Here is a 21,220-nt window from a genome sequence, read left to right on the forward strand (position 1 = left end):
TAGGTTGTCATTCTAGTTTTGGTCTTGTTTTAGTCATTTATACCCTTGAGAAGTGAAAGTAGGTTGTCATTCCAGTTTTGGATATGTATGCCCTTGACCAAAATTCATCACACTGACTAGAATGAAAGTAAGTTGTCCTTCCAGTTTTTCCCAACAATCATAAGTATATGCATTTTTAAATTTAGTTATTCATGACAATGACCAAGTAATAAACAAAATAAGGTTAAACCACAAGTTGCAACAAAATTTACATTTAATTTGATCCAACTACATTTGACTTATATACCCTTTTACTTGTTACAAGTAACACTACAAACAACATAAATAAGACAATTACATAACATTTTAGACTACATACTTTTCCTACTCATCTTATCCCATTTTTAATTTGTCTTCTCCTCGTACATATCGAATTCACATTCCAAAATGACAATCCTTACTTCACAAGATCGTGCTACCATTTCATCTTCATTCTTTTCGTTGACTGTTTCTTTATCATCAACCCATTGCCAAAATTTGCATTTAACCTCTGCCTTACTCTAAAACAAACAATACAAATCAGTGAAGAAAATCTTATTAGATAAAGATTGAAACCCACATACCAATGAACTATGACAACCCTAAACTGTGTTCTAGGATTTTCTTTGGTCTGTGATGTCGAAAGGGGTAGCCATAATCACATGGATTTGCACATCAAGTTTCGATTTTAACTATGTGTATTTAAGGAGGAAGCCATGGGGGATGTGGGAGAAATCGAGCACCTTTATTGAAGACAAGTGTAGCGGGATAAATTGTGCACTACATATATTAGATCGGAGGGTGTGGGAGGGAAAGTTCCCTCACTTTTGGTGGGCCATACCCCCCTTTCCCTCACTTTCCTTTCCATCACTAAAAACCCAAGAAATGGGTGGGAAACCTTTCCCTCAGTTTTTGGTCCAATAAAAACTCATTTCCCCCGTTTTGGAATAAAAAAAGAAAAAAAAATGCATAACCAATCGCTAGAAGAGAGAGATAGCGGGACTCTCTCCCCCCACCCTCTTCCCGCTGCTTCTTTCCCGCACCCCCGGTGCGGTGTTTCACCATACGGGAAGCCTTCTCGCGGCTTCCCCGCTCCCCACTCCGTCCGGCCTTACATATATAAATGAGACCCCCCTTAGCGACGTATGCAATGGAACCGACTTCGGAAGGTCGTAAGGGCCAAAACAAACCAAATTTCAGATTTTGTGGTCTAATTTAATATTATGAGATCTTAAGTGACTTTGGTAAGAAATTTTGAATAAAAACAAGCCGATATTATGACAAACTAACAAAGTGCTTCTCATTTCCCAAGTTGTGGTTGTTATGAATCTGGTCTTATTTGGATTTTGGGGAAGACAGATACAGAAAAAGAATGGCATCCGTTTTCCTCTCCTGCAATGCACGTCCTACTCATTCTACCAAACTAGGGTTTCATCAAATTCCCTGCTCCTCAGCTGATTCTTCCTCACGCAATCTCCACTTATCTTCAATTTTCAGGTTCTTTACAATCCCTATTATTCGATTTCATCATCAACTCATCGATGCTGCTCTCTTTTTAACTTCATTTGCAAATTAACTTCGTTTTAAATGCCCTAATCGTGTTTCGATAAGTTCCTCAATGCTAACAATACACATCATTTCTTCGTATTTTCGTGGGATTTGCAATGTTGAAATTCTAGGTAGGATTTGGTAGTATAAATTTCCAGCTTTAAAATTAGAATTAGAGCTTCCCTTGCTAACATCCTAATCGATCCTGCCAAATCCTGTTCTATGAATCTGGAATTAGTAATGGTGCAAGTGCGAAATCATATGGCGAATTGAACTATTTTGGTGTCATTTCAAGTTTCAAATACTACCTATTGAATTCGATAGGCTAAAAATGAAAGAAAAAAACGCATTGCACTTCCATTTATCATTTCTTTCTATTGCCCTCCTTGAAATAGTGTTTGGGTATGCTTTTTCTTGAAGTTGTGATATCACTTTTCAAGATGTTGAATGCTTAACGAATTCTAATCATATAAGTAATCTATAAATTAAACGTAAGTAAGGGTATATAAGTAATTTTACTCTACTCTTTAGTAATGAGTTTTATTGATGTTAGTAAAAAACCTGATTATGTAATCATAAGTAGAAGCAAGTTATCAAAAATATGCTTGCTTGAAGTTGTAATCATCACTTTTGATGATGTTGAATGTTTGACAAAGTCTTATTATTTAAGGAATGAACAATTTCTGCAATTTATAAAGGAACATGGTTCTATCCATTTTGTAAATATTCAATCCTTATTCGGTGGTCCTTTTTTTAAACATTATTTATTCAGACAAATTATTTCATTTACACTTGGCCACAGGTTCAAAAATGGTGCAAAATTGATGACAAAAAGAAAGTTGCCTTTGCTACATGCATCAAACAAGTCTTCAGAAGAACCCATTGGGAAGACAGAAGCAATTACAAGTAGTGACACTGGAAATGCCCAAGGACCTCCTTTTCTTACTATTTTGGCTGGGATTGTCGTTTTTGCCCTCCTACTTTGGGTCGTAGGATCCCTTGTGTCGTGGGTTTTTGGTCTTTTCGGTTTGATTTTCTCAAAATAAATAACGTTTCATTTTATTCCCATATGTAATGCAATTAAAAGTTAAACTCGGATTGTGTTTTAGCTTCTCTAGTTTGTAATTTGACCTATTGTTGCAAGTTGTTATGAAGACTTTTAGTTTCACAAACACTTTGACCAATGTCCTAAATGCAACCCAAAGAATTTGCTTGAGCTTTTTGGACCAACTTTTAAAAACATTCAAACATATGATGCAAAATGACTTCCACTACCCTTAATATGAATAAATAGTAGTCAAATGATCACAAAACACACCTAGAAAAAGTAAATAAAACTATACATCTTACTACCTAATGGTGTGATACATCTTCTACACAAATAATCAATTCACATTACTAGTTTGTATAGATGTATGTTGATCCCATGCTTGTGATAACATACATACATAAATTTATACATATATACATATGAATGGAAAATAGTTATGCTAAAGGACAAAAAGTCACTCCTTGATGCGGGATGATCGGTTTTTCTTTTGGCCACCACCAAGAATACGAGAGATTTGTAAACCTCTGCTAAATGCTTGGTTGAACAGCATTCGTGTCTGAAATTCAGACACGAATGGGAACCAAGCCAAAAAGGCAATTGGAGTGAATAAAAGCAAACCCATTATTATCTCATAATATTGTGCTAATGTTCTAACAGATGACCAGAATCCAGTTTGTTTCAAAAATGGCTTCAAAGCTTGTGCAATCTACACAACAAACCAATGTTAATTAAAACCAGTTATCTAAATTTTTTTTTCCATAAAAAAATAGCACATGTTAAATATGTAATAAAGGGATGGCTCACCAGAAGCATTCCCCAACCCGTAGGCATTAAGGCGAGGACACATACAATTATATCCTTTATTGACATATGAGGTTGTGCTATTATGGTAATTAGTATAGAAAAAAAAGTTATAGCAATTAATCCCTTGATCAATCGGAATGCAAGCTGATAGTCATTGCTAAGAGACTTTCTACAATATGCCATCCCCTGGAAAATATAGAAAATAATAAATTAATTAATAAGCACATAAAAATTACCATGTGTGTAAAAAATTGATTTCATACTATCTATTCATTTGTGCTACGAAGATGTACACTTGGACTTTAGGTTGAATAGGACAAAATATGTTTGCATTAGACTGAGATTAAGATTGATGTTAATGGGACAAAAAATTGTAATTTTTCGTATATGTTCCATAAAGGTACATTGGTACTTTTGGAACATTTTTTGCACTACATGACATCACACAAAAGTTGTATTACATTTGGCATACAATTGACTCGGACTAGGATTGATGTCAGTAGGACAATAGGACAGATATGCAGGACGAGACATAACAGTAGAAGATATAAAAAGTTATACTGCATTTGGAATGCAATCGACGGGGACTTTGATTAATGTGAATGAGAAAAAATTGCAATTCTTTTGTCTTACCCAAAAAAGAAAAAAGTGTCTACTTGGACTTTAATAATTAGAAATTATTATACTACATGTTAGTTAGATCACCTTCATTACAAGAAGTCCTGCGAAGATTACAAGCCACGAAATTCCATAAACCTGCAAAATAGCAAAATAACAAGTGAACATCAAAATTTTTAATTAAACTCAATCCCATTTTATATCCAAATAATAATAATAATAATAATAATAATAATAATAATAATAATAATAATCAAATGCAAGTTCATCAACACGAAAAAATACCAGAAAACTTTTGCTCTTTGTGATGTTGAGATGATATACAAGTCCAAACTGATAAATAAAAAACCGAACTGCCAACAAAATCTCTATAACAATACCCTTTACCCCCGAAGACACAAGATGATCTTGCTCTTTCTCCCACCACGATTCCCAACTTTTATCCCCGGAAACACCGATTCCACCTCGATTACTTATCCACTTACTCCAATCCGACCAATCATCAACAATCTTCTGCCACTCAAACCCCGAAGGATTGAAAAGAAACGGAGCAAAAAGCCATGTTCCCACCATAAACCACATCGAAACTGTAATCAACATATACGCAACCGAACTTGTATACGATTCTCCAAATATCTCATACACAACAAGCAATATCAAAAGCTCGATTCCTTTTACAAAGTGGCTACGAGAATATAGCCGGTAGTTCTCGGAAAATTTAGCGTGAAAAACTACAAATCCACGGCCGGTGGGGCGGTATTGTGCGCCGCCGTGAAGCAAAGTGCGACCGTAGTAATGGGTTTTTGTTCCGAGAGAGAATGTGAAGAAAACCGAAGCTAATTGGAGTTGCATGAGGACGAAATCGGTTAATGCACTTCGGAATCCTCTTTCGAGTCCAATTTCCATTATCATTGGGAGTGCCATGAGGAATCCGATTTGAACGAAAGATTGAGATGCGAGAGCTACGTGAAGGGGTTTGTTTCTTGCGATTGCTTTATTTGTGTTTAATTCTCTTTCAAGTCCACTTAGTACGAGGTAGAGGCGACCATAGAGAAATACGTATACAATGAGCACAGTCAGCTGCCACGTAAGATTGATGGGTATTAGATGTATTCCTAAAGTAGTTGTATAAATAAAATGTTGTATACATAATATTCATCAATAGTGAGAGGAGGAAAGGAGAAAGATAAATAGGTAAAAGGTTGTGTCTTAAAATATAATAACCCATTGAGTCTTTCTATCAAGATTAAGTCAAAAACAAATGTATATTTGTTGTTAACATATTAAGCCCGTAGAAAAGAAATGATGTTTAAAAAATAATTGAGAAAAATATTTATTACCAATGTGTTGAAGTAGAATCCGATAGTGGTGAAATAGCATGAAAGCATACGAAAAAAATCAAAACGGTGTCCAAGTCTGTATATATCACGACTCATTGTTTGTTCACCGTTTCCTTGTGCTATTTTTGCCTCGAATAAAGAGATCTGGTTGAGGCCCACATCTCTTCCTTTACCAACTTGTATGTATTCATGATGAGTCACGTTTCCTCCACGTAGTGTGGAATTGAAACCTGCCAACAATTCGGGAAAATGTCAACACAAAACATTTGTTGAAAAAAAAAATCAAACCACCAATGGGTCCCATTGAGAGATAAATCATGAAAAGGGGGTGATTCTATTCTCACCCCTTGGTATCTAACATTTAAAGGGAGTGGTTTTACTAGGACCCACAAAGGTGATATTTTAAAACAAGCATGTGGGGACCACTAATTATGATGAAGTGGATAAAGAGAAAAAAAATTATGCCTGCAAATATGTCTTCGCTCAAATTGATGATTTTTGAAGCTTTGCTGATGCCTCCTCTGGTTAAGTGAAATAATCTTTCGAACACATCAGGATGCCCATAATGAAATCTAACCCTGCAAATATGTATGAAAGGGTAAAATGCGAGAAATAGCAACTACTTTCATTAATTTGTTTTTTTACAACTTTATACTTTCATTTCTTCCATTTACAACACTGTACTCTTGAAAAATCTATCTAATTATAGCAATGACAAACAAATACAAAGAACTTTTCACCGCTATAATTGGCTAAAATTTTCAAAGTACAATGCTTTAATAAGATTTTTTTTGAAAGTACAATGATGTAATAAAATTCACAAAATAAATTATGAAAACCACATGAAACTTGAAGCATATCAAATTAAAGTCGTACATCGATACTATAAAATCAACCTTGCAACTTACTTCAATGGGTTAGCCAATAATCGTTGTCCAATTGTTACAAAACTCGTCTCCTGGTTTGACATGAACCACGCAAGAGAAGATACACTAAAATCATAAAAAAACAAATAAAAAAAAGTCATTAATCACACAATAGAGTAACTCATATAATAAATTATTAAAAACATTACATGATACAAAAGAAATAGAAATGCATATTTACCTTCCAGTGAATATATGCTCCCTAAGTCCAAGTATGGTTGGAGTTCTCACTCCATGTTTGATAAGAAACTCTTGAAGTAAATTCCTCATTTTAAAGGCTTCTTCCATGTAGTTGTCCTGTTTATAAGATAATAATTAAACAACTTTATTCAAGGGTAAATCTGTAAAAAAGTCATGACTTTCTCTATTAAGTTGTTCTTTCTGTATTAAGTCAAATACCTGGTTCATGTCTATTGTCTGTAGACCTTCTCCACGTGTGAAAATGATGGCATGATTTTGGTTCTCTGGTTTTCCCTCACCAAGTATGGCTGCTCCTGGAAGTTTTATACGATATATAACCTGAATAACAAAAATGGTATATTTACATCAATGAACCTTCATGATATACGTATGTTTCTATTAGTATATTTTCAAAATAAACAGTAGTCTTTGGTATTTTGTTATTTCTTGCATTTAGCCATAAAATGATGCTAGTAGAAATCTCAACTAGTTTCCTTGAAAACTCATGAGTTGTGTAGAAGTTACTAGAGTCTTTGGTCAACATTCTTACCAATTGTCACAATGAGCTCAAATAGGTGAAAAGATATATTCCAAAATGGATTGATTTAAGTCTACAAATATTGAAATTTGTACCTGATCTAAGCTCTGAAATTGGTCAGAGGCATCAGCAGACTTTGGTACAGCTTTCACAAGAACTGAATAGTAAGAAACTTTGGTAACCACATTTTCTAATTCATCAATGCTAGTTTCTTCCACCTCATCAATATAGGCAACTCGAAGAGAAGGATACCTGCCTCAAAAACATATAGATTTCCCAACATTAGTTATAAAAATAGAGAAACACTTCATGTATGAAAGTAAAATGGGATAAATGCTAGAAAGATCAATCTACTTTCATTGAATTGTTTACTACAACATCCTACTTTCATTTCTTCCAATTACATCATTGCACTTTGAAAAAACTATCCATTTATAACATTATAGCAATTTTCACTTCTATAATCGGGTAGATTTTTTGACAAGTATAATATCTAAATACGAAAAAGTTTGAAAGTATATTACTATGATTGGGTGATTTCTCAAAATGCAATTCGATATGAAAGAAGAATTTTTTAATAGAAACAAAAATGAAAAATATGTTGATATTTCTTGAATACAAGTGCTCAAGTCTTACGTTGTCATAAGCCTCAAAATGTCATGAGCACGAGCATCGCCTGATCTTTTGTGGATTCCATATTGCTGAGATGAGATGACATATGTGAACTTCATATCTGCAACTGCTCGACATTGTGCTAGTGTTGATCTTTCATTCCTTAAATATTCTTCCGTGTTAGATTCCGCAGGATTGTAACCTTTCATTAACTCTGCAACAATCATCAATAGTTATGTATGTATGTATGTATGTATGTATGTATGTATGTATGCATGCATGCACTAAATCATCAAATAAATGAAAGTATGTTGTTATTGCTTGTATATACCATCATCATTTGCCATGTCAATGAAAGCTTGAAGTTCCAATGCTTGTCGATAGTACATCATGCCTCGTACTATATTGAATAAAATTATGATCAGAATATTGAAATGGATAACAAAAGGTTGATATAAGTTTTATCATCAGCATCATTAGAGTTTTTCTCTTTCATTTCTATCTATCAAAGGAATATACTTTCAATCTTTTCTTATTAAGAGATTGTACTTTAAAAAATTTACCCTAATCGCAACATTATAGTTTCTATTTTTTTCTTATTAGGACATTATATTTCGAAAAATTTACTCAATTATAGCAATAACCATTGCTTTGCAATTGAATGACATTGGATAATTAGGTACATTTTTCAACGTAAAATGTTGTAATAGTAAGAAATGAAAGATGCTATAATAAAAAAAAAAATTAATGAAAGCACATTGTTATTCCTTGCATCTTTCCTTTATATATGCAAATTCAATTACCAGTCTTAGTAAGTGTTTGGCCTCTATATGAAGCCCAAAGGCGCAACAATTCTTCTGAATCTAAATCTCCTTTCATTTCTTCTTCATTGCTATACTCCACTCTCTCTAGAAAATTGTTCCATTCATCTGAAAATTATTTACTAAACTTAGTATCATGAAACATACAACTTTATAAAAGAAAAATAACTGACCTGGAAAGATTTTTTGCAAGTAGAAAAGAATGGAAACTCCATCTTCATTAGGCTTTTCCAAGGCATCCATAGAGAAAAGAACATCCTCATTATAATAAGGAGTCAAAACCCTAACATAAAATCGAATTTATCATAAAGTCAACTTATCTTCAAAATGCAAGAAATAACAACATATTTTCATAGAGAAAACTTACGAGAAAGATATCATATTTCGAACTTTGGGTGCCTTAGGCATATCCATAAACAATGAATTTGAGAAGAAAGAGATACGCCTTCTGGCTTCTAAGTTTGATGGAACATCCATAGCAGATTCTTTTTCTGTAAGCAACAAATGAAGCCTTCTGATCTGTGGTTTAGTGGAAATTACAACTTTAGTTCATTATACCACAGGGGCATTTTTGTAATTTAGTGTATAAAGAGTAGAAGCTTTTTACTTTCTCTTTCCAAGCTTCAGTCTCTCCTATAACAGGAAAATTTAGATCTGCGAAATACTTATGGCTTGATTCTACCATGCTACACGTCAAAAGCAAAACAAAGTTAGTTAGTAATGTTTTATTATTGAGTTTAGTGCAAGAAATAGCCTAATACAATGCTATAGCTGGATAGGTTTTTTAAAGTAATGTCCTAATACGATGCTATAATTGGGTAGATTTGCAAAGTATAATAGCTTAATAAGAAAACAATTGAAAGTATGATGTTGTAATTGAAAAAAAAATGAAAGTCGGATGCTAAAATGTACAAATAAATGAAAGTATGTTATTATTACTTGCATTCAGCCCAACAATATCCAAAGAGACATTATATCCATTTCATTTACCTAGATAATGGCTCATCCAAGATGTCTATGTTTACCACCTCCAGCATGTTAAGTAGCACAATGACAATCTCGTCCCTGTCAGTTGCTTTATTTTCTTTCTAAAAGCAAAAAAAAAAAAAAAAGTACTAGGATTTAATATTAACACCTCATAAGAGAAAACATTCTAAAAAAAAAAAACAAAGAGATCATATTTGACCAGATATTCAATAAGCCGGATGAAATGATTAGTGAGGCTAGGCAAGTAACTCATATCAAACACACTTAGTAAATCTCCCTCCTTAATGTGATGATCAACTTTTTCAAAAATCTCCTTCATAATTCTGCAAAAAGACAAACCACATCAATTAACAAATACATCATATCATATTAAAAATTACATTACTTACGCCTTTTCAGTTCCCCCTTCAACAAGAAAATTTAAAATATTTTGGGTTGAAACATAGCATTCCTGAACAGCACAAAGCATATAATTGTCTGCATTCAACCTCTTTTGTAGTAATCGGTCATTTCCATTGCTGTCTTTTGCCATGTCCAAGGCTATTGGAAGCTATAAAATGATTGTTGAATAGTCAATATATATATATATATATATATATATATATATATATATATATATATATATATATATATATTATCAATGTTCATGAAACAAAGTGTTTCACGAAGTAATGAACCTTGCTAGCAAGTAAAAATGGTGGCCACCGAATAAGATTCAAGTCAAAATCAGCCCAACATGGCATAAGTAAAAGGTCCATTTCCCTGATAACATAAAAATACAAGCACATATCAGTGACAAGTAAGAGACCGAGATGTGGATGAGGAGGACATTTTTGTCTTTTGCACAGATAAGATCTCCCGACTCCTTTTTCCACCTTTTTGGGTGGGACAAACGTTAAGTAATTGATTCTTTTCTTTTCTTCTCTTGTTTTACAGTGTAGAAAAGTGAATCATATATTTGGAGAGTGTGCGCGTAATGGGGGTTTCGCTTGAGATATTTATATATGTGGTTGTAATACTTTGTCATTTAGTGGACTTTTTTTCTCTGTGGAGGCCTGTGGTTTTTCTCTGGTTTTGGAGTTTTCCACGTATATATCTGTGCTCAATTTTCTCTATTATTTTACAATTGGCCAGTTATTGGAAATATTTGAAACCGTTTTCACAACAGAAAATACCTGTTGCTTATCAAATCTTCTTCCCTGAAAGTTGTAATGATTTTATTCCACATATGAGCAAACCTTGTTGTCTCCTCTTTATTATTGGTTGGTTCCTGAAATAAACAAAATTAATTAAAAAAAAACTATTTGTAAACCATCAACCACCCAAATAGGTATAAAAATATAAAAGAAATTAAACCTTAGTCATTCTATGGGATGGAGTAACAGTGAGCCTATGCTCAATTATTTGGTTATTTTCTTCTGGAATTAAGCAGTCATTGAAAGCAACTGGCAGTGACTGAAACCGGCTTCTCAACATCCCTAAAGTTCGAATCTAAAGAAGTAGAAATTAAAAAAAAAAAAAAAAAAACACAAAAAAATATAATCAAAGTAAGTAAAATTTTAGATAAATGCAAATTAGAGCACTAACCTCTCCAAGACGCCGAAATGCACCATAAATTCCACCAAATATTGTGGAAAAGATGGCATACCATATTTGAGTATCCATAAAATAGACCTATAAAGATTTTAAAAAAATAATAATAATAACATTGTATGTAGCATGTTTTGGAGGCAAAGGGAAATTAATAGGATATGAATAATACAAAATAACATACAAGAATGATAGGAGCCCATAGTGTAATCACAACGCCAATATTGCTGTTAGCTGAAAAGAAAAATGACAATCTGTAAAATTTTCAATTCTTATTATACTAATAACGTTATGCATATAGTATATATATGGTTCTTAATCTTGATTACCTTGAGGGAAGAATTCATGCCATTCATAACGTCTAATGTGAAGTCGCATAATTGCTTTCGTTGGACCCACTAGAGGCTTTATCTGAAATATGTATATAATTACTTATTCTTAGGGACAAATGCAAGAAAGAGCAACTTACTTGCATCTATTTGTTTATTATAGCATTGTACTATAATTTCTTATTATTACAACTTCCAACATTGTGCTTCCGGTTCTTTTTGCTTATGAAGGCATTATATTTGAAGATATCTATCTAATTATAGTGTTGTACTTTGTGTTTCTTATTAAGACATATTATACTTTGAAAAATCTAGCAAATTATAGCTGAATAAATTGCTTTGTATTTGGACGACATTTGCTATAACTAGATAGATTTTTCAAAGTAAGATGTTGTAATAGGAAGAAATGAAAGTACAACGTTATAATAAGAAAAATATGAGGGACAAGAAAGGCACCTCTAAGTAGTAACTGAAAGCTAACTTTGAAGCTATAAGGAGAACCCAAAATATAGTGTACCTAGAAGAAAAGAAAAAAAAACATAAAGCATGGTACAAGTAATTTTAGCAATCTATACATGCGATTAGAATAGGAAGCATACTTGATAAGGGAGAGAGGATCTTCATGCATTCCCCTCCCAACATAAAGTGAAAGCTGCAACATTCAATGATATGTTATGGGTATTTGTTTTTTGACATACTGCAGAAAGAACGACTTAATAGAGAAAGTCAAGAAAATGAGGTTTTTCCAATTAAGTCCTATATTTTAACAACTTTTCCTTTATTTATATTTTTCCTTTCAGATCCCCAGTGTGCCATCCTTTTCTAAGATCTTTTTGGGCTAAACGCAAGAAATAGTAACGGACTTCTATTTATTTGTGTATTATAGCATCTTACTTTAAGTTCTATCTATGACAACATTGTACTTTCATTTTTATTTTATTAAGCATTGTAATCTAAAATAACCTGCCCAATTATAGTATTGTACTTTAAATTACTTTTCTTATTAGGACATTGCTATAATTAGGTAGGCTTTTCAAAATACAATGTTGTTGTAACAGGAAGAAATGAAAGTATGATATTAGAATAAACAAATAATAAAAGTACATTATTATCTTTTGTGGAGAACAGTTAATGGGGAAAAAGAAACAAAGAACTTATTCACAAAAATAAAAATAAAAATAGCAAGGAATAATAGTAACAAATAAAATAAAAGTGACATAAGTTGTAGGAAGATTTTCCATACCTGAGACCACCACATCACAAACCTCACAATTTTATAGTCTGATTTCTCTAGATTTCTTCGTATAAAGGGTAGGAGGAATAATAATCCAGAAAGTATATTTGGAAATAGGTAAATAACAACTGCTATGATGAACATAGAAGGTGAACTTTCTCCATTTCCAAACCAATTCTTAATAGTTTCTTCAAATCCAGATGGATTTTTCCAACTATACGAATATGTTATCGGTAAAATCACCACCCAAGCTCCTGCAGTTAGAGCTTTCAAAACATATCGAAGCTTCACATGGAATGACATGTAGAATCTTGCATTCCACATTATAAATACATCAATGACAGCTGGCAAAATGAGGTGGCAAAAATCAGATTATATTGTCATGTAAGCAGTGTATGTAGATTGTAGGTATATATGTATGTATGTATGTGTTCACCATGTGCAAGTTTCAATATTGCTGCAGTTATGAAAATGCTTAATACTTTCTTGAACACAACCCCATCGAAGATAGAATTTAGTTCACCAGATCCATTCCATGCTATAATAATCATTGCCTTGTATTAAAAAATAATAATAAATAGTTAATAAACCAGTAGATTAATTAATTACAAGATAATTAATAATTAACTAATTACCTGTAAAGACAAGATGAAAAAGCTCCACATTCTATCGAAGCTCCTAAAGATATGCCAAAATGAATCTATCTCAACAAAGTTGATTTTTCCCATCCAATGATCACTTGTATCGGGTTTTTTCTCCTGAAATAATTAATATATATTGTATATAAACAAAATTGATAGAATCTTGGGTTTTGTTATTATTATTATTATTATTATTATTATTATTATTATTATTGATGTAGTAAGCATAATATGTGGGGCTAAAAATGTAAATTTAGTGCTTACATCATCATCAGGCCGACAAAAGAAATCAGATTTGTCACGCATTGGCCATCCCAAACGAAAACAGTCAACTGACCTACAACATTATCCCAATGAATATATATATATATATATAATATATATATATATATATATGTGTGTGTGTGTGTGTGTATGTGTGTGTGGGTGTGTGTGTGTTAAATGCAAGAAACAACATACGGAATTTATATATGTATTATAGTATCCTACTTTCATTTCTTTCTGTAACAACATTGTATGATTGTAATTTTAAACTTTTTCTTATGAAGGCATTGTATATTGAAAAAATACCTGATTAGAGCATTGTACTTTATGATTTGAAAAAATAAATACCCCATTATAGCATTAAATTGCTTTAAATTTGAATAATATTGGTATAGTTGTGCATTTTTCAAAGTATAATGTTGTAATTGAATGAAAAGAAAGTAGGATGCTATAATCAACAAATTAATCAAAGTAGTTGTTATTTCTTGCAATTAATCGTATATTCAATTGAATTTATCATTGAATAAAGCATGAATAGAGAGCATGATACCAGAAGTATTCATTTAGATCATCATAGTTTCTCCATTGAGAATGTTTTGTCTTTCCCCTTTTGCATTTTCTAGCTTCCTGTACATGACAATAATGAAAAACATACGCATATAAACTATTAACTTTGAAGTAAAAAGCTGAAAAACTCTCCAGATTTACACCATATTACCTGTGCTATTGTATCATAAATAGGAGTCACTACTTTCTTCAAAAATGCCTCTTTTTCACCACCATATGCAGGTTTAATATTCTCACCATTCAAAGGACTAACACTACCAGCCAGAATAGCATATACTTCAAATGCCATCTTTGTAAACAAAGAAAACATTGAATCATTTAATTGTCTGTGTGTTTGTACTCTTGTAACATTTAAAGGAAATACAGAAAATTGAAAAACAAAATCATGATGCATACGTGATGATATATATAGCAAAGGCATTCTGGCATAAATCTCAAGTTTGCAGCTTCACCCCATATGAGAAGATATAGACCCATGTACAATAATTTTCTTTGTTGCACTTCTTGTTGAATATTTGGCAACCTATAAATGGAGGGTAATGGTCACATATTACTTGTAAAAAGATTTAATCTTATGAAATGAGTGACGACTAAATATCTAAAAACAACTAAATGTAGCTTTTAGATTCAAAACCTCAAATTAAACTTTACTCACCAAAGACTACTTTTGCGACCCAAATATTTGCACCATTTTTTGTAATTCTTAAAAAGTTTCTTCATAACTTCGGTAAGCGCACAATCATCCAGCTTTTTGAAGAAAAAAAAAGACAATGAGTCGATGTTATAAACAAAAAATATGTAAGAAAAATGTGTATAATGTTATGCTACATCTAAAGATTATAATAATACCTTAGGTTGTTGATCAGGGTTTGGGAATCGACGAATGTGAACATTTGCAAGCAACAAGATTAAATGCTCTCTCTGATTTGAGACATTATCTTTCTGTGAGTCAACACAAGTCAAATTGAATCATCATGATTTATAATTGGTGATTCTATTCATACACCCCTACTACTAAATGTACACCCTTGTTTATTTTTTTTAATATTTATTTATAGGGTATGATGATTAAATTACAAAATGGTCCTTTAGTAATGATGTCTTTTACAATTTTGGTCACAAGATGTTTCGTCTTGCAATTTTGGTCCTTACTTTTACGTATCTCTTTCGATTTTGGTCCCTTTTTGCTCAAGGAGTTGAATTCCATCTATTAAACACTGCACGTGCTTTACGCAAGAGGGTAAACTGGTCTTTTTCCTTTTGCTCTCCTCTCCCCTGACACATTAGCTTCCACCTGTTTGAATTTTTTTAGGATTATACTTTCATACATGATCCCTTTATTTCTGTTAAAAAATTTTCCCACCCACCATTGTTTCCTAAAATGTTTTTTTAGGATTAGGGTAATTGTCTAAGAAGTAGATGAACATGTGGAAGAGACTACCTACGAAAACATAACGATAACGTAATGTGTGTGTGTGTGTGAGAGAGAGAGAGAGAGAGAGAGAGAGAGAGAGAGAGAATGGAAAAAGACCAATTTGCCCTCTTGTTCAAGGCATGTCCAGTATTTAACGGATGGAATTTAACGTCGTGTGGAAAAGGGACCAAAATTGCATGAAATAGAAATACTCTTGGACCATTTTTGTAATTTAGTGAAAACTATATGTTCCAAATAAACCACCTGAAAACCAAACATAGCCTGTAGCCAATCAAGAATGTCTTCATTTACTTTCTTCTTGTAGCCTTTCGGCCATGGAAGTCCCCTGGTGCTACGCAGTGCAGTAACAGAAGCTTGAATCTACAAATTGAACAATTAAAGCATGAACAAATTAAATAGGAAAAGCTCAAAAAAAACCCAACTTATTATCCCTCAATGTTCAAAAAAACAATTATATTATTTTCGTATCCACTAAAACCATTATATTTTAGTTCCATGTGGATTATGCAACCGGTTTTCTTGTGATATTCGGCATGTGAATCATTATTTAATCAAAATCAGAAAATATAATGTTCTTAATAGACACGTAAATAACATAATGGTTTTTTCGAGCATTGAGGGATAATACATTGGGCTTTTTGAACTTTTCTCTAATTAAATATACCATATGATAAATTACAATTCTTAAAAAATCTGGAGCTAACCTCTGGATATCTCATTATAGCTTGATTTGAACTATCCGGATCAAGTGGAAGTATATTATAAGGAACATACATCTCTGTCTTCTCAGCAATCTTAGTGTGAGCTTCCAAAATCTACACACAGAAGCAGTAATTATTCAGAATCATCATATAAAATTCTATAAAGGGAAGAGAAAATATCCAGTGTTTACCTCATCTGCCACCTCGACAGACTCTGTGAAGTTAACAGCCTTTAAAACCTCAAACAGCACAGCAGCAGTCTGATAAGCTTTTGTAAGGCGAGTACTGATGAAAGGAGAAAATTTCTTAAATCAGAAAATAAATAATGCAAATTGAAAGAAAGACACATATCACAAAAAGAGAGTAAAATTATTATTTATTGTTGTTATTATTATAACCGGTCAGCTTTTTCGGCCTTCAAGGCTTGAATGTATTTCATGAAGTAATTTTGATAATAACTCTGCATTTCACGTGCATCGCTCTGTGTTCGTCCTTCTAATGTGGTTTTGTCTTCCTGAAAAGATTAGAAATACTTTATCCTGTTTTTTTATAACATTAGTACTATATGATAAGCATGCTAAAAAAATAAGTTAGATATATGGAAATGAATATATTGCACAAAGTATGGAAGTTGTTAGATGGAAAAGAAACGAACACATACCCTCTGTAGACGTTGAAGTAGAGCAGTTTTGAACTGGCGAACACCACGTCCACTTGATTTTGGATCTAGATTGTGGGCTTTCTCAAAGGCATAGAACCGACCTAAGTGCATACACAATAAGCTTTTTTCTCGTTTCATTTATGCATGCAAAGCAAGCTGCCATTAAGGTTGTGTTTGTTACACATGACATGACTGGATGTGACTGAACAAGCTTTCTAAGACATTTTTTGATGATTTTAACGAGGATGATATTTACATCTTTTGCATCTTTTGCATATATAAAGATCAAAAGTGGCCCTTTGTCCCATCTTTCTAGACTTGGACTATACTAAGACTGGTGGGACACGGACTCGTTCTCAATCTCTCTTCTGCATAAAAGACAAAGACGTAAATGCCCTCTTCATTTCTATAATAAAGAGTCTTAGAAAATTTCTTCGTCCCAGTCTTGTTCCATGTAACAAATGCAATCTTATCGTATCGTTACTAAGTTATAGACCATTCAAGTGCCTTTGTTTGGTATCCACTATTTCATAAAATCAAAATTGCATTCACTACTATAATTGAAACTAAAGTAAATTACAAAATTTTGTTCTTTCATACCAGAAAATATTATATATGGTCCCTACATTATATTAGGGTTTTACTTTACTTATCCCCTCATACCCCCTTTTACACATAAATATCAGCCACTTGATTAATGAAAATGACAATTTATCTTCACCTTATAACCTAATTCCAAAACCAGTTTCAACAAAATAACAAAACCCATAAGGGTCAAACTTGCAGTTAAAACAAAATTAAATCAATCACAACCAAGAAAGCGAACCGGTGAGAAAGTATTTTGTAGACCCGTTTGAGTGGGTAAAGAAGAAGAGCCACGCCCGAACCCGGAGTAGCGATGGTTGTCGGGTTGGTACATGGAGCATCCGACAAGGAAGAAGTAGTCTGAATGTTGACCCGGACCCATAGGGACTATTTGGTTCATTACAAAAAATTATAAAATGTATTTATTGTTGATGTGTTATTATATACTACTTAACTTTTTTATTTCTTCTATTATGTTATATTAAATTCAAAAACCTAACAAATATAAAAATATCTCCAACTAGAGAGCATTTAAAAACTCAATATTTTAATTGTATATATTTGAAAGTAAGATGTATTAATAAGACGATAAAAGTTTAACAGAGAACAAAAATAAAATCAAGGCATCAATGCCATCTATATATTTATCTATTTTCAATGGACACACATATGTTTTGAGTTATAAGAAACAAAAATCATTTTGTTTTATTTTTCTAGGAATTTTTTTATCAAAAAACTAAATATATTAAAATTTATAAAATTTTGGCAACTATCATATTCGCATTGTGAATTTGAACCGTATCATGTACAAATATCATACACCGTCTATCAATTTAGTCTACATGATTGTGTGTGTGTGTGTATATATATATATATATATATATATATATATATATATATATATATATATATATATACACGTGTGTATAGGGGGGGGGGGGGGGGGGGTTATTGTAGACATATCACATTTAGATGTGAATTCGAATAAATATTCATATTTACATGTGAATCTGAACTAACTTTATATAGGAATATAAGTAAATTCATTTGATATTATTACTATTTTAACATTTTGATCAAACACAAATGAAGTTTACTAGGATTTACAAATAAATTTATTCAAATTCACATGTGAATGATATGTTGAGAAAGCAGGTACAATGTTCATTTTCGTGTATTAGTTCACTGGATTCACAAATGAATTTACCATTCTAATTATTTGGTGTTGGAAATTAAAAATAACCACTATAAAGAGGTTTGAGACTTACATAAGTAGGCAACTCTTGAATTTGTAGGTTCAACTTCATTAGCAACACGAAGAATAGGTGCAATTTGAACAAGAGATGAAGGTACCACCTCGCTATCCATCATAGGTTCAATACTCGAACTACCACCGATTGATTGAGTGTGTAGCAGCCGAGTAGGCGGTTGCTCGTTAGACCTTCTTCGATTATTGGCCATTGTTTATCTGGGACCTTCTTAGAGACTAGTTTCTGTTCACCTTTTGATATATTATATGAAGATAAAAAAAAAAATCATTACCAAATACCAAAAGACCACAAAAAAATATATCATATATATAGTGTTTGGTATGATACAGTCGAATAAGGAACGGAATGGTTCATTCGATTGGAACAAAAAGGAGGTTTTGCCCAATGGAATGACCATTTTTGAAACTTGAAAGCATCATTTTGTCCATTTTGTTAATTTTCAGACATTGGCTAGGTAAGGATATTTTTTCCAATCCATCACAAAAATGTTTGGAAATTTATTTTTATTTATGTAAATTTTCAGGTGCAAATCCCATTGGTTTCAATTTTTAGATGGTATGCCATTCAAAAAAAAGTTATTAAAATTTTATTTATGTAAGTATCCAAAAGTAATATTTTTATTATAACTATTAACTAATTTGTATTTTAACGAGTTTTTATTATCCATAAGTGAGACTAATAATATAAATGAAATTAAAATTGCAATTTTTATCCATAAGTGAGACTAATATAAATGAAATAAAAATTGCAATTTTTATCCCTTCCAAAAAGTAAAAACGAAAAAGGCCTAACAAAAACTCGCTTTTTATCTAATCACTATAGAAAAGGAGTGTCATCCTCCTCATCATCGCCATTAAAATATGTCTATAAAGCTTGTGGAGACTAATCTCATATATTCTACATTTTGACATATTTTACTTTTACAAATATATATATATATATATATATATATCAAATCACCAAGGAAAAATTACTTTCAATTGAATTTGTGAAATTAAGTGAAATCAAACAGCTTGGATTGATTAGAGAATAAATATTTAATAGCCAGCAACTTTTTACACTTCGAGTCTCAGCCTTTGATGGTTTGAAACAAGGTTATATCCAAGAAATAGTAAGGTATTATCATTGGTTTGTTATTATAGTATCTTACTTTTATTTCATCTTATTACAATAATTTATTTTGAGAAGTCAATCCAATAGTTGTAATCCTATCCAAGTACAAAATAGTTTCACTGCTATAAGTTGGTGGATTTTTTTAAAGTGTTATATAAAAATAACTAAAAGTATAAAATGCTAAAATGGGGTATTTTTTTAAAAAGAAGCTTTAATAAACAATTTGGAAGTTTACTTTTATGCTATAATACATCGGTAAATCAAAGTACATTATCATTTCTTGCATGAAGCCCAAAAAACGAGACAACTTTATATAGTTGAATCACTTTCCAAAAGCAAATAGATTTGACAAAGTAAACTAGCATCTCATAAAAGAAAACCATCAGCCATCTTTCAATTCTCAGAAAACTGGAAATTTGTAAGCTCTTCCATCAACAAACCAAATCCATTAATCATATTTGTGTGAAACCCCTCGAAAATTCATTCAAATTCTCATCAGAAAACTGGAAATTTTATTGATCAAAAAACCCTTGTGTGGAGAAACTTACAGGATTAAAAACAGCTAAACAGAGCAACTAAATTACAAGATCATTCAAAATAGAAGAGGATGTTGAACTTACCAGATAAATGAAGCGCAAAGTTTCATACAAAAAGTTGTTTTTATCATCACATTGAACGATTCACTAGTCACAAAAAAGATTCATCATGCGGAAAGCTTTCTGCTGAAAAGAGAAACACTTGCAAGAAAACACACATATATATACACACACTGTGTGTGTGTGTGTGTGTGAGAGAGAGAGAGAGAGAGAGAGAGAGAGAGAGAGAGAGAGAGAGAGAGAGAGGCATTACCTAACTCGCCTTAATCAACAAGAAAACGCGGGCAACAACACAAATAATTGACCACTAAAATATGAATATTTGCACTTTAGGCTTCACATTTTCAGGAATGTTCAAATTTAGTACCCTGGCCATAAGAAGATAAATCCATGGAATTAAAACAGATGTGCAATGGTTAAGACTCGAATCATTCACACTATCTCCAAGTATAACACCCCAAACAAATTAACCAGGGGTGAGCTCGGTATGAAACCGAAACGAACCGGTATCAAACCGAAAGTACTTAAACCAAAATGACACAAAAGTAAGAATCGAATATTGAACCCAATTGGTATATTATGATTTTTTGAAACCAAGTATATGGTTCGCCACCGATTGGGTACCCGGTACCAGTTTCGGTTTGGTACCATCGGTATTTTTGCTCACCCCCCTAAAACAAACTGCGTTAAGGTAGTTTCGATATATTATGATTTTTTTCCTTTTTTAGCAATACTACTAGTTGTCTCCCTATTCATTTTTCGAAACGAGAAAATTCGTATCGAATCATAT

The 21,220-nt window shown here is 32.1% G+C and overlaps 1 protein-coding gene and 1 long non-coding RNA gene across 2 annotated transcripts; one reads left to right on the plus strand and one right to left on the minus strand.

Moving 5' to 3' along the window:
- The first annotated feature begins 1,201 nt into the window (after window positions 1-1,201).
- On the plus strand, window positions 1,202-2,738 carry LOC145064928 (uncharacterized). The gene is made up of 2 exons (XR_013688149.1): window positions 1,202-1,515; window positions 2,369-2,738. It is a non-coding gene; the product is annotated as an uncharacterized LOC145064928 (long non-coding RNA).
- Window positions 2,739-2,818: 80 nt separating this feature from the next.
- Window positions 2,819-20,620, minus strand: LOC145064927 (callose synthase 2-like). The gene is made up of 43 exons (XM_079012294.1): window positions 20,455-20,620; window positions 18,719-18,951; window positions 16,866-16,966; window positions 16,603-16,718; window positions 16,396-16,489; window positions 16,208-16,318; window positions 15,747-15,863; window positions 14,918-15,010; window positions 14,724-14,815; window positions 14,465-14,591; window positions 14,220-14,357; window positions 14,052-14,128; window positions 13,502-13,574; window positions 13,232-13,354; window positions 13,033-13,150; window positions 12,606-12,940; window positions 11,962-12,014; window positions 11,819-11,879; window positions 11,363-11,444; window positions 11,218-11,267; window positions 11,031-11,117; window positions 10,800-10,934; window positions 10,619-10,713; window positions 10,121-10,205; window positions 9,833-9,993; window positions 9,643-9,766; window positions 9,447-9,544; window positions 9,064-9,142; window positions 8,824-8,975; window positions 8,630-8,739; window positions 8,439-8,564; window positions 7,967-8,035; window positions 7,660-7,849; window positions 7,119-7,275; window positions 6,705-6,824; window positions 6,487-6,602; window positions 6,288-6,371; window positions 5,845-5,957; window positions 5,380-5,609; window positions 4,325-5,119; window positions 4,127-4,177; window positions 3,422-3,607; window positions 2,819-3,323 (listed from the first exon to the last, which is right to left on the minus strand). The coding sequence occupies exons 2-43, from the start codon at window positions 18,909-18,911 to the stop codon at window positions 3,072-3,074; spliced, it is 5,769 nt and encodes a 1,922-aa protein (XP_078868420.1). The 5' UTR covers window positions 18,912-18,951; window positions 20,455-20,620; the 3' UTR covers window positions 2,819-3,071.
- Window positions 20,621-21,220: the final 600 nt, after the last annotated feature.

This window comes from Lactuca serriola, chromosome 7 (assembly GCF_051521515.1).
Source record: "Lactuca serriola cultivar US96UC23 chromosome 7, Lser_US96UC23_V15, whole genome shotgun sequence".
Taxonomy (NCBI): domain Eukaryota; kingdom Viridiplantae; phylum Streptophyta; class Magnoliopsida; order Asterales; family Asteraceae; genus Lactuca; species Lactuca serriola.

Bases quoted from the DNA above. Each gene is read 5' to 3' on its own strand.
- LOC145064927 (XM_079012294.1), bottom strand. From the start codon at position 18,911: ATGGCCAATAATCGAAGAAGGTCTAACGAGCAACCGCCTACTCGGCTG. The intron at 15,864-16,207 runs GTTAGCTCCAGA...TTCAATTTGTAG, and splicing joins CTATAATGAGATATCCAGAG to ATTCAAGCTTCTGTTACTGC. The intron at 11,880-11,961 runs GTATGCTTCCTA...CTTTTCTTCTAG, and splicing joins GATCCTCTCTCCCTTATCAA to GTACACTATATTTTGGGTTC.